The 13,557-nt window shown below is 38.3% G+C and overlaps 1 protein-coding gene across 1 annotated transcript in view; it reads right to left on the bottom strand.

Annotated features, from left to right (window-relative positions):
• Positions 1-13,557, bottom strand: part of LOC137299843 (rho GTPase-activating protein 23-like) — a 172,295-nt gene that overhangs the window by 144,055 nt on the left and 14,683 nt on the right. The window contains exon 2 of the mRNA XM_067968766.1: positions 5,116-5,295. Within this exon, the coding sequence (XP_067824867.1) occupies positions 5,116-5,295 (180 nt within the window). The remainder of the gene's footprint in view (positions 1-5,115; positions 5,296-13,557) is intronic.

Raw genomic sequence — 13,557 nt, 5'->3', positions numbered from 1 at the left:
TTCCCAATCTATCACCATTCAGATAATAATCTGTCTTTCTGTTTTTACAACCAAAGTGATAACCTCACATTTATCCACGTTATACTGCATCTGCCATGTTCTTTCCCACTCACCCAACTTGTCTAAATCACATTGGAGCCTCTTTGCATCCTCCTCACAGCTCACATTCCAACCCAGCTTTGTGTCGTCTGCAAACTTGGAAATGTTACATTTAGTTCCCTCATCCAAATCATTGATGTATATTGTGAATAGCTGGGGCCCAAGCACCGATCCCTGCGATACCCCACTAGTCACTGCCTGCCACCCAGAAAAAGGCCTGTTTATTCCTACTCTGTTTCCTGTCTGTCAACCAATTCTCAATCCATGCCAGTATATTCCCCCCAATTCCGTGTGCTTTAATTTTGTGTGGGACCTTATCAAAAGCCTTCTGAAAATCCAAATACACCACATCCACTGGTTCTCCCCTATCTATTCTACTAGTTACATCCTCAAAAAACTCCAGTAGATTTGTTAAGCATGATTTCCCTTTCATAAACCCATGCTGACTTTGTCCAATCCTGTTAATGCTTTCCAAGTGTTCTGTTATCACATCTTTTATAATAGACTCTAGCATTTTCCCCACTCCTGATGTTAGGCTAACTGGTCTGTAATTCCCTGTGTTTTCTTTCCCTCTTTTTTTTTTTAAAATAGTGGGGTTACATTTACCACCCTCCAATCTGTAGGAACTGTTCCAGAGTCTATAGAATTTTGGAAGATGATCACCAATGCATCCACTATTTCCAGGGCCACTTCCATTAGTACTCTGGGATGTAGATTATCAGGCCCTGCGGATTTGTCAGCCTTTAGCCCCATTAATTTCCCTGACACTTTTTTTTTACTAATACTGCTTTCCTTCAGTTCCTCCCCCTCACTAGACCCTTAGTTCCCTAACATTCCTGGCAGGTTATTTGTGTCCTCCTTTGTGAAGACAGAACCAAAGTATGTGTTTAATTGTTCTGCCATTTCTTTGTTCCCCGTTATAATTTCCCCCATTTCTGACTGCAAGGGACCTACATTTGTCTTCACTAATCTTTTTCTCTTGACATATTTATAGAAGCTTTTAAAGTCAGTTTTTATGTTCCCTGCTAGTTTACTCTCATACTCTATTTTTCCCCTCTTAATCAATCTCTTTGTCCTCCTTTGCTGAATTCTGAACTGCTCCCAATCCTCAGGCTTGCCACTCTTCCAGGCAATTTTATATGTCTCCTCTTTGGATCTAATACTATCCCTAATTTCTTTTGTAAGCCACGGTTGAGCCACCTTTCCTGTTTTATTTTTGCGCCAGACAGGAATTAATAATTGTTGTAATTCCTGCACACGTTCTTTAAATATTAGCCACTGCCTATCCACCGTCATCCCTTTCAGTAAAGTTCCCCAATCTATCATAGCCAACTCGCAACCTCATACTTTCGTAATTTCCTTTATTTAGATTCAGGACCCTAGATTCGGATTCAACTACTTCACTCTCCATCTTAATGAGGAATGATTACATTATCAGATTGGAGATCATAGCAGCAGACTTGCATCTCGCTGTCAATCTGATTTACAATCTTCAACGTGAACTCAGAATTTGATCATCCAAATTGGTTCCCATAAAAAAGCTCCACCTCTAGGACAGGTTTGATGCCAGAATATAATGGGGGGATATTAAACTATGGCCAAACTCACAGCCCATGGGGGTAAAATTCAACTTCAACGGGGGTGCAAAACGTACAGGAGTGGATCGACCCCCGATTTTCCATCCCATTGACTTCAACTGCAATGGAAAGGAAAACCGGGCGGGGGTGTGACGGGCAGCCAATCCAAAGCTGAATTTTATTCCCTCCCATATCTATTTTGACATTTCCAAGAATTAACTTTGGCCAAGAATAAAATCTTCATAAGATGATTTGCTGGAAGATTGGATAACATGGAATAAATGCTGAGATTTGAAACACCAAACTGAGCCCCATTGTTCCATTATAAAAAGCATTGCAGATTGTCTGCTATCTTACTCTTAAGCCTTGATGTCCTGCACTGAGCGCCTCAGCCCTTCACCTAAATTTCTGAATTTAAAAACAATTACTAGGAAAGGATCAATGCAATGTCATTAACCTACTCACACCATCATAAATTATCTTCTAATTTTGAAGGGGCCCAATGTCATCATGCACACACAAGTGCAGATACAAGAAGCACCTGTGCATTATGTTAGTCTAAGTAGTCCCAGCTATGATTACAGCATAAAAGGGGTGATTCCAGTGAAGGTAGAACTATAAACCCAAATCTAGCTCTCCAGGATCAAAACCTGGTCCCAGAAAACCAGAGTATTAGATGGCCATTTTAAAACTGCGCTAGAAACTATTTTTTAAAAAAACAAGTTAGGTGATGCAACTACAGGTTGAGCCCAAGGCAATTGTGACAAGAACAGGTATCTTATTGGTGATTGCTACAACCACATAGGCTTGAGATTTAAACAATAACCCAACTTTTCCCCCCTGTATACCAACAATAATACTTCTAGCTTAAATAGACATTACAAAGTGTGTAATAACAAAAACAATATTCAACCTGATGTTACTGATCTCTTGGATCAAATAGTAGCCCTTAATGGGGCACTCCCCCCATTATATGCACTTCGTTGTGTTTATAAGTGGAGAAGGGTACAATGGCACAAACAGTAATGCAAGGATGCAGTCATATCTTTACATACATTTGGCAGAACAAAACAGTACAGGTTGAAAGTAGTAAGGCAGATGTAACATCTCCCACAGTGTTAACTTATCATACTGGCCAAAATACAGTGACATTATCATGGCAAGAGATTTCAAAACAGGCTATTTCAGATACTCTACCCCAAAATTCAGTTTATGGTGACCAGACTGTTACCTCAATCACTCATCATTTGCTATTTAATCTACTTTTGATTGTCATGATTTATCAGCTGGATGTGGTATTTTATAAGTACTTAAAATAAGTTGTTTTCTGTGCTATAGACATTGTGGATTTTCTTTCCCTCTGCTCCATTTTGTGAAGGTGTTGAACATACATCCAGAAGGAGCTCGCAGATAGAGATCAAGAGCGGTACCCCAACCAATTTCCCCATTCCTAACCCAGCAATACTGAGGTCAATTGAAACTACCCCTACCATCACGCCAGAAAGGGACAAACGTGGGCCCCACCTGGTCCATATGGCTCAGCTACTAGCTGGATAAATTCACTGAACTATTGGAGAAGTTGTGAAGCATTATTTTTATTAAAAGAAATCATCTCCAGTGATTTTGTTAAAAACTTGAATCGTCAACAGAGAAGTCTTTACAAAATCTGTACAATGACCTTAAATGAACAGTTCACCATACTACCCTTCTACAGGATGTAAGATACAAGAGATAGCAACAGTTGATGCAGCAATGATCTCAGTCAAACATCCACAGAAAAGCTGCCCCATAATTTTTGTGGCTCAATTTATTCTTTCCGTCCAATCTTAACCATTCACTGCTGCAGGAGACAATGCAGGTGGTGTTATCTGGGCTGATTCAAAACCATTTGGATCATTATTTCCTGCATTTTAAATATAATGGGTTTAATTTTTATGCACACAAATTTTTTTGCAAAGTTAAACTGTTTTTGATTAGCCTTTTGTTTGGTGTCCTTGAGTGTAACCTTAGCCCCAAAATGTTTGACTGATAGTTGTATCATTGGTAAGGAGCAGCTGTTTGTCCATTACATTTCTTAGTTTTACATCCATGCAAAAACTCACGAGGACAATTAGAAGGGGTTTATAATGAAGGTGATATAGTGCATCCTTTAATGAGGAAACAAAGACAGCTGAGCCAAGGCAGATTAACAATATCCATCTGTCTTTTTTCTGATGTTTGTTGCGAGAATTTCTATTGCTTATTTACTCAAACATCATTTGAAATAGCATCATTTTCAGCAACAAAAATACAGAACACATTTAAGCTACAGTCAGCTCTACTGAATATCTGATAAATATTCACTTATGACTAACTCAAAAGACCATTTTCAAGCGACACCCATTGGATTCAGGACAGTTAAGGAATGATTTTAGCTGTAACTTTCTGATTTCTAACCCCGATTACACATTCTACAATGTTTGTATTCTACATTACACATAAATCAGCTTCTTCATAAACCGCATAGTTAATATCATCTACAATAATATGAAACAGCTTAAATTTTAGAAGCAAAAAAAGGTCAAAAATGTGTCAAGAATCCTGTGACAGGAAGTTTTACTGAGTTCCTGACGAGTGAATAAAATGTTGTGGGAAACAGATTACTCACTGAACAGGAATAAACCTAAATTTTTTTTGGACACTAAGGGAATGCAGGGATATGGGGATAGGGCAGGAAAGTAGAGTTGAGGTAGAAGATCAGCCATGATCTTATTTAATGGCGGAGCAGGCTCGACGGGCCGTATGGCCTACTCCTGCTCCTATTTCTCATGGTCTTATATTTCAAACTTTATCTCCATTTAGATATTATTCAGCATTCAATCACAAATGTCAGAATAATTGCATTCTCATGAATTGTTAAATTTTTTTAAAATTCTGATTAAGGATACCCCAAGTAAGATGGAAGTTACCTCAGGACAAGTACAAACCAACATACTCCTCTGCACCCTGTCTCCGGAACTGAGACACAAAAGTGAGAACAGTATGGTTATTATAAGATCCTAAATATATAACAACTGTGGTTTAGTAGATATTTAAGCTCCTACAATAATTTTTCCTAGAGCGTGAAAACAGATTGGATGTGTTATAAGGGATGTTAACCAAACTTTAACTGTGGATGAGCTGTCCGATCAGTCACCACTATAAAATTAGTCTTCATTGTGCACAATGGAGCAGCCCAAAATTAACTGAAGAAAATGCCTCCAAAATGAATCAGACCCTACTAATGCAAACAGTTGCATGCTTTATCAGGGAACTAAGGCTAGGCCACTTGATTGAAGAAAGGACTAAGCCAGTGGGTCCATTTATAATTCCCTGCTATAGTCTACATGCATGTACACTGTTACTTAAATGTTCCTGTGAAACATTATTTAATATTGCACACTATAAACGCCATTGCTACCTTAAAGCTCGAGTGCACAGCTGATTCTGGAGGGTAGACGATGAAGTGCCTCAGTGTAAACCCAAAACCTTGAGAGTTCTTCTGGAGTAGCACAGTCTTTGGCCCAGGCCATGAAAATACTTCATCCTGCACCGTGTTAGCATTTTCATTGGGGGATCTCTCATCTTGTTGGGCTTTAGTCTGTAGAGAAAAATGGAGCAAAATTTGTTAAGAACACAAACATCACAAGTTTAAAAATTTCAATAGTTGCAATTCTTTTTTGGCAATTGCTTTTACATTTTTAACAATTGGCTTTATAAACAGATCTCAAAAAGTCATTTTGCCCTCCAGGGATAGGCAACACCATCCATAGTTAGTGCAACATTAATGGATTAGAGTTTTGGGACTCAAGACAAGCATAGGGGGTTAATCCCTGAACACACTGGGTAGATACATGGTACAATCATGCGTGTACGTTGATCTGGTCATTCAAATAATGTTCTACAGGAGAGAGAGAACTCCCATAGTACCCAAAGCACTATAGTAATATTTTGCTAATAATGTAGTAATTTTTAAAAACACACCCTAAATTTTATTTTTCTATGAAATACTTTGTGAAAAACTGAAGTGCTCTGGCTCAAAATGACCAAACTCACTTGTTTAAGTTGAAACAGAGGCCAAGGAGAGGGGGTTTGTAATAATTTCTTCCTTAATTGAAAACAACAGAAGCACAAGAGCTCATGCAGAAATAATCCTTCCCAGACTAAGAAGCCTTTTTCTTGCTTGTTGTATTCCCACGGTTGGCTGTACATGCAGAAAAGGGTTATGAAAGAAAGCGTGTCATACGCTGGCCTTAAATAACATGGATGCTAGTTATTTCACTAAACTGCTGTCTGATATCACCTGTCTGTGAAGGCCCTTAGGACTTCTTTTTTGAACTTTAAAGACACTACGTAAATGCAAGTTGCTGATGATAATATCAACACTGCCAGCCCCAACAAACCTCATCACAGACATATTAAGCCACCTGCTCTTTGACCCCAGGGGAAAATCAGTGGTTTTAAAATTACAAAACAAACATCAATAACTGTATTTTAAGTCAATCCCTGCATGCACAAGCAGTAAAAATAGAATACATTACAGGCAGTAACAGTACTGGAAAATAAACTACTCATGATGTGGCTAAACATAAACCACTTGCACCTGCACCTTTCAAGAGTAATATGGCAACTTCACTCCATGGTTCGCTATCTATAAACCACCTTGTTATTTTCATCACACCACACACAGTCATTTTTGCCCCACATGTACTGAAAATCATATTGGCCCAACAATACATACAGTAACCATCCTGTTATGAATTATCGTTAAGTTTTGACCGCAGGGAAAAAGAAAAAAAATTCACTGGGAGTCTCATTCTAACACAGGCCTTCATGTCTAGCTATCCCTCTTGATACCGTACAAATGTGCTGGTGATGGGGAGGGGGAGAGGATAAAGACAATTCTTCCTACTATAACAAACTGAAACCAAAGCCCTCCAGAATGTGTCAGGGTCACAAAAATATCTCACTTTGGGGAAACATTACAATGGTATGGAAGTAATACAGCCTATACAGGTGAAAAAATCCACCCTTTATCACTCCATTGTAGTCAAACATTCAATAAAAAGCAAGACTGCATTTTGTGAACTTTTCATTTGTTGGCATGGATATTTAAACTGACAATAATCCTATTCTCAAACAAAGCATTCACCTTCAGAATATTGGCTCAGCCTTTTGTTGGCTGCACCTGAACGGAAAGGACAATTTACAGCCAGAAACCACAGACTATTCGAAACAGATCCACTTTCCATTCACTTTTTACTTTATTCACTCGGAATCTCCTTGTTTTTGCACTTGAATGGGTTTTTGCAATAAATACCCACCAAACATCAGTTTAGATAGTCCACAATTAGGATTCACTATTTTGAATAGTAAAAGCATACATTTAACAGCAAAATAGTACACAACTCACAAACACAGTTTGCACAGAGAATTAATGTTTAAAACTAAGTAAACAGTGCCAAAATAAAAGTCAATATCTAAAGAAGCTGATCAGCTTTCCTGTTGGCAGCTTTTTACCCTCTTACATTCAAAATGTTTTATTTGTTTTTTAGACAAAAAAGTCCAGATCAAATCACAGGATTATAACTCCATTCACACAGAATAAAAGTAATTTCACAATTAAGCTGACCTACACATTTATGTATTTTACAATCTTATGTTCCAAAGAAGAATTCAAAAAATTACTTCTCCAATTGATCCATTAAAATGCAAATAAATAACCAGCAACATACCAATTTAAATAAAATATACAATCTCCATCCACAAAGAAGAAAATAATCTTCCCCCTGGGACTGACTCATTCCTTCAGATCTGAAGCCTCATTCCCACAAAGGTTTCCTGACCACAGGAAGAATTCAGCTGTATCACATCTATGTAAACAATTTTACAACACCAAGTTATAGTCCAGCAATTTTATTTTAAATTCACAAGCTTTCGGAGATTTTCTCCTTCCTCAGGCAAATGTTGCCTGAGGAAGGAGAAAATTTTCTCCTTCCTCAGGCAAATGTTCCTCACATCTATGTGGCATCAAATTGCTGTGAAAAAGGAAGAGACTGGATCTCACAATCACAGTGGAGTGGCTCAAAACTGGCCTTACAAGTCTCATCAATAGTACAGTTCTGGGATAAACTCAAAACCACACTTTGCCTAGAAATCAGGATTTCTTTTTTGCCTCCTTTCTTTTCCGAAAGGCTAAGTCAGGCTGGGTACATTTCCATGGCCATCTTGCCCAAGTGGCCATACTTCACAAGTGAGCCCAGACAAACAGCAGAATCATTGACTCACAGGAGGCTATCTTATCTGAAGTCCATACATACACAGTTTCCAGCAGGAGTCACTAGATATTGACCAAAAGCAGGAAACGTGACCAATTTTTCCTCTTTCTAGCCCAGGGATGCAGAGGTTGACCGTAGCTTCATCCCCACTATTACCCTGGCTGAGATCAGCTAACTCGGTGCAGACTGGGAGTCAAATCCAAAACCTTCCTGCACTGTATGTCTCAGCATCACACCAGGCGGTGCATTTACCCACCGAGCCGCACGAGGGCTCATCATCAATACCGATCAACCAAAAAATGCATGATCAGATGAGAATATAAAATGCAGGGGTCAAACTATTTGACCAAATGGGAACAAAGACATAAAGAAAACCCATTTCTTAAACCAGACCTCCGCTTGGCTGTTGGATGACCTTCCTGTCGTCTCCTTACTATCAGCAGTGAGTGCTTTTCTGATTTAAACATCAGTAGGTGAACAGCATTGATGCATTTTGGGGGAAGCTGGATAAATACATGAGGAAGAAAGGACTAGAAGGATATGCTGATTGGATTAGATGAAGAGGGGTGGGAGGAGGCTTGTGTGGAGCATAAACACCAGCACAGACCAGTTGGGCTGAAAGAATGTACTGTCAGAAACATGCCAATGAAATTCTATGTAAAGGCAAAACTGAGATTGATAGAATGGATAATTGCACAAGAATCTAACAGCTTAAAGGTGATACAGCACAAGCCATTAACATGCCCACGCACAATTAGACTTCCAGAAATCCAATGTAGGCTTAAGAAAAGTGAAAAACATTTTAACCAGCAGAAAAAGTGATAGATACATTAATCATTCTTTCCCAAAATATTCCCACCCTTCTTCCACCCCAGCCAGAACATGTTGCCATTACGTACCTTAGAAAACGTTTTAAAATCACTTTTATCCAGACCAGGCCCGACGTATTCAAGGACTTCAACATCTGGCTCAAAATGCACAGGAAGTGAACTGTTGCCAATGTGAACCTACTGCTTACAGGGTAGGGGTCCCTCAAGTTGCAGCTAATTCCAAAACATATTCAATTTATTTGAATTTTATTGTCATTGGTGTGCTATAATCAGTGTGGTTTTCCAGTACCTCATCTGTTCTACAGATTTTGCATAGCTTTAACTTGGGGACTTTGATATAGTTTGTAAAACATGTTGTTCATTACATTCAATCGTTTAATCCTTCAGTAGTGACCGCGATAACGTAAATACATAGCTTCAGATCACTCCACAGGCATCCACATTGGTAGGTCTCTCTGAAGTTCATCATGAACAAATTAATATCCACACAAAAATGATATATAAACCACTGAAGCGCCTCATGCATCGTACAAACAGAACACAATGATTTATAGTGAATTATGAAAAGAAACCTTGCTGTATATTCAGCATACTCCTGAGTGTTTAATTTAAGATTCATGATTATTTTCCCCTATCGCGTACAGTTTGCTGAAATACATCATCTTGTTATTCCCATCTTTTTCTATAGTCTCCTCCTCTAAGTCCCAGGCAGCAGATTTGTGGTCCCAATTCTAATCAGTAGCCACATTATTTACCTGTGCTGATGATAACAATGGTTTTTGTGTAGTTAAACGCATGGTCAACTGATTTACTTATGGAGAACAGTTAATCTATGTGCCTCCATTATTTAATGAAAACACACCAATTTTCAGCAGCTGCTCCGATTACAATCACACCTCACAATAGCAGGAAGTCAATAGCCTGTCAAAAGTTAAAGTTGAACTATTCTTTGACCAGTTTGTTTTATAGACCACATTTTATTTGCAATGATTTAAACGGGCACACTAGACTGCTTTAGTGTCTCCACATGAGCAAGAACTACAGGGTAGGGCTGCAATGCCACAGATCAGTGGTCTCGGTATGGAGTCCCTCACTCTTCGAGCACCAATTGAAACTATCAACATTATTTTGAAGATTGATTTTTAGCTTCACCTTTACATTTCTGCTAACTTGCGCCTTCTACTCCAATCTACCAAGTTCATCAGAAATGAAGCATTTCAGTACATTATCGAAATCAACACATTCTTTCCCATAACCTCAAAACTGTTGACCCCATCTTCCTCAGTCCTTCTATAATTTTAAAACTCAAATCTTGGGGTTTTTTTTAAAACCCAAGCTTGGTATCACCTTGTCTTCTCTCCTACTCTTTTCAACCTTGGTGGTATCCTGCCCTATGGGCCTTGGCCCTTCATCCAGGTTTCTCAATTTTTAAAAAAATGATGCTGCTCCATCGACTTATTTCTCTCCAAAAATTGCAGCAATATCCTACCTACATAAATTTAGTGACAAATTCAATTAATTCAAACATTAAATCCCTACTGAAATTTAAATTGCTCTAATGTCAACACCACAAAAAGTTATTTTGTTCCCAACACCATAAATGGAACAAAGTGTAGGTCAGATTAAAACTGAACAAGTGTAATAAAGATGCCAGTACCATTTTTCCTTGGGGCAGGCATTGCACTTGGAACCTCTCAAATAGCGTTTTTAGCAACCTGTTTTTGAAAAAGGCGTAAGTGAAACATGTTGTCTTGCGATTCGAGGTGGAAAGATACTTTGGCACTTTGGGCAGGGTTTTCCACTTGTGTGCTTGCCAGTCCACGATTTCCTCCATTCATTTCAATAAACAGGAAATTTGTAGGCTGGTGAGTGCAGAAGGGAACATCTCCTGCCATTGGATCCATGTGAACATTGTATGAATAATCGATTTGCTCTACTCACGACCAGTGAAGCAGAATCAAAGCCAGGATTTTGAAGCATAGCCAATCTTCAGGATTGGATTCAAACAATCAAACTGGAGAAAACATCGATATTTTAATGTTGTTCTGCCCCTTTAGTGGGTGTTGTAAATATACAGAGAATAAGAGATTCCTGGGGATATGCAGAGTTATCATTGAAGTACAGATGACATTGCTTTTGCAGTTTCAACTCCAAGAGGAGATTACTGTCTATAACTAAGTCCCATGTACCCATTGTTAAGCTCACAACAAACTGAAAATGTACAGGCCGTTGACAGTAGTCTTTCTACATAGTTGTCAGTCCTGAACAATTTGTGCCGTCACATTCATCAGTTTGACAAAGTCCCACTTTCAACAACTGAAGTCCATGATATACATCAAGTGGCAGGATAAAATTACCAACTGCAAGGTCCTCTCATGCATTGAGTCCATGCCAAGCACATCTGCAGTGGTCAGGACATGTCAGCTGCATGGAAGACTCCAGAATGCCAAGAGGGTCCTGTACAGTAAGCTGGAACAGGACAAATAGAAGGAGGGTGGTCAGCAAAAGAGATGCGAAGACTCACTCAAGCATAACCTCAATATCAATATTGGTAGCTGGCAAGCAGCAATACATGGCAACTTTAACTGGTACGAGCATCAGAGTGTTGATCTTCTGAAATAGAAATGGCAACTGTGAAAATTTAAATAATGGTAGCCTGTTAATCCCAAACAAGTTGTTGAATCTGTGAAACACACGAGAGCCTGAATCTCTTGCATTGGTCTCAAGTCATTAATACACTCATCCAGACTGATGCTCTTTCCAACAAGGGTTTTCATCTTTGAGAATGAAGGACTGCTACCATATAATGTGGTATTGGTCGATGCAGTTTAATTTTTTTCCCTGTTACTGTATTTTTTTTACTGGTAGTGAGTGGCATGACAGCAATCCAATGGCTAAGACACTTCACTCATTTAATATGTGATGGCAACTTTGTTGAAAGATTAATAGTTAACACACAATACTGAGATTATTAAGTGAAAATTTGCAGTCAATAGCATAAAAATATTCAATACGCATCTTTCTCAGGAATTATTAGCACAAAAGATTTTTCTCACAATTTATTATACTACAGGACAGATGTGGTAAATACAATAAAGATAATTGTGTGAATAAAGCAAAATCCGATAGCACAAAGTAGCCCAATTTTATCATTGTACTAGTGGCAAAATATTAATCTTCACTTTTAGATTAATAGGTTTCTCAATTTAGATAGCTTGGATCCTTTCCATAATGTCTAATTGCAATGTCAATTATCCCTTGGACAATTAGACAAATGGTTAGATACAAGAGGAATTGGTGATATTATATATAGAGTTTACTACAATGTAGCACTAGTGTGGCTTTTTTCTCATCCTCCAAATGATTTTTTTAAAATATGAAAATGGTTATGAAGATTTTTTTTTATTTTGTTTTAAATTTGGATAACAGGAATTAAAACTCCCTCAGGAGCAGGTTCTAAAAGTAAAGAATCTGTATATGGTGCATCCCTTCCAAAAGTCATCTGAGCAGGTTTTATGTGAACATAAAAGGGTTTAGTTTAAGCTTGTACATTCACAACATCCTCCCCCAGTCAATATGCTGTCACGTTTTGGTTGGCAAGGGGAAGATAAATGTATTTTTTTTCCCTGCGTAGACATTTGTTTAATGGTCACGGGAATCCACAAACTATTATATATATGTAAATCTATTACACAGTTTGAACAAACCCCTAACCTATTTGTGAATTATACTGACATTCTGGGAATAAATTATGGTCTAATATAGTCTCTTGGCATTCCTAATACCCCAAGCTAGGTCTTCTAGAAAAAGGATGAGAAAAGTAACGGATCAAAACATCTCCACCATGAGCTCACTCTTGAACCATTATATGCATTAATTATCAGCCGAGTGTCGCTTTCACTCTGCCAGGCTTGTGCCTTCCTTGCAACTACTTACGGTTGTTCTGCATACCATTAAGGCAGGCCAAACCATCTGCATCAGACTGCACCCCATAGACATCTCAGGAATGCAATTAACTGTATAAACAGTCCTCCAAATTTGCAAGCTTAAGTCTGCTGCAACTGGGGAAAGCTCAAAATATCAAAACTTTTCTGAATCCACACTGGCTATCAGGCAAGAATTTCTCAGCTATATGCTCGATATATTGATTTAGAATAATCCTAGCATAATCCTGATTGTCACACAAATATGTACTGCCCCTTATAGATAGAAAAGGTTACATGTTAACTGGTGTATACTATAACCATACTAACTTATCTGCCAAGGATTCGGGAAGAAAATCTTTTAAGCCAGTCATCAGAAAATTCACAAATACTGCAGTTCAAAAATATCTCCACTGCTGCTTTGAATTTGATGGAACAGATAAATGGCTGTTATTGCCAGATAATAATGTATTTCACTGTTAATATTGGATTCTTGCTGGCATGAACAACATGATTTACAATACATTTGGATTTCTGTTAGTGTGTCTCTCAGGTTGCCAGCCAAGTTCCAAGTGTGAAGTAACAATAACAGGGCTTCACTCTAATGTGATGGGAGTTCCCCTCCAAACAATGTTCAATACATGCTATACCACAACAAAATCTTCTAAAACTAGTCCCTCCTGCAATTGCAAGGAGATTTTGACAACAATGCTCATTTAGGCAATGTTGCAGCTGCCTGGACTGACAGCAAATTATAATAAACTATACACATCCATAAATATTTTTCATCATGCATCAACGTGGTAACCATGGATTCCACCTATCTACCCTC

The sequence above is a fragment of the Heptranchias perlo genome, chromosome 30, assembly GCF_035084215.1.
Source record: "Heptranchias perlo isolate sHepPer1 chromosome 30, sHepPer1.hap1, whole genome shotgun sequence".
Classification (NCBI taxonomy): Eukaryota; Metazoa; Chordata; class Chondrichthyes; order Hexanchiformes; family Hexanchidae; genus Heptranchias; species Heptranchias perlo.
Note: the sequence above shows the minus strand (reverse complement) of the source record. Positions and strands in the feature narration are given on the sequence as shown.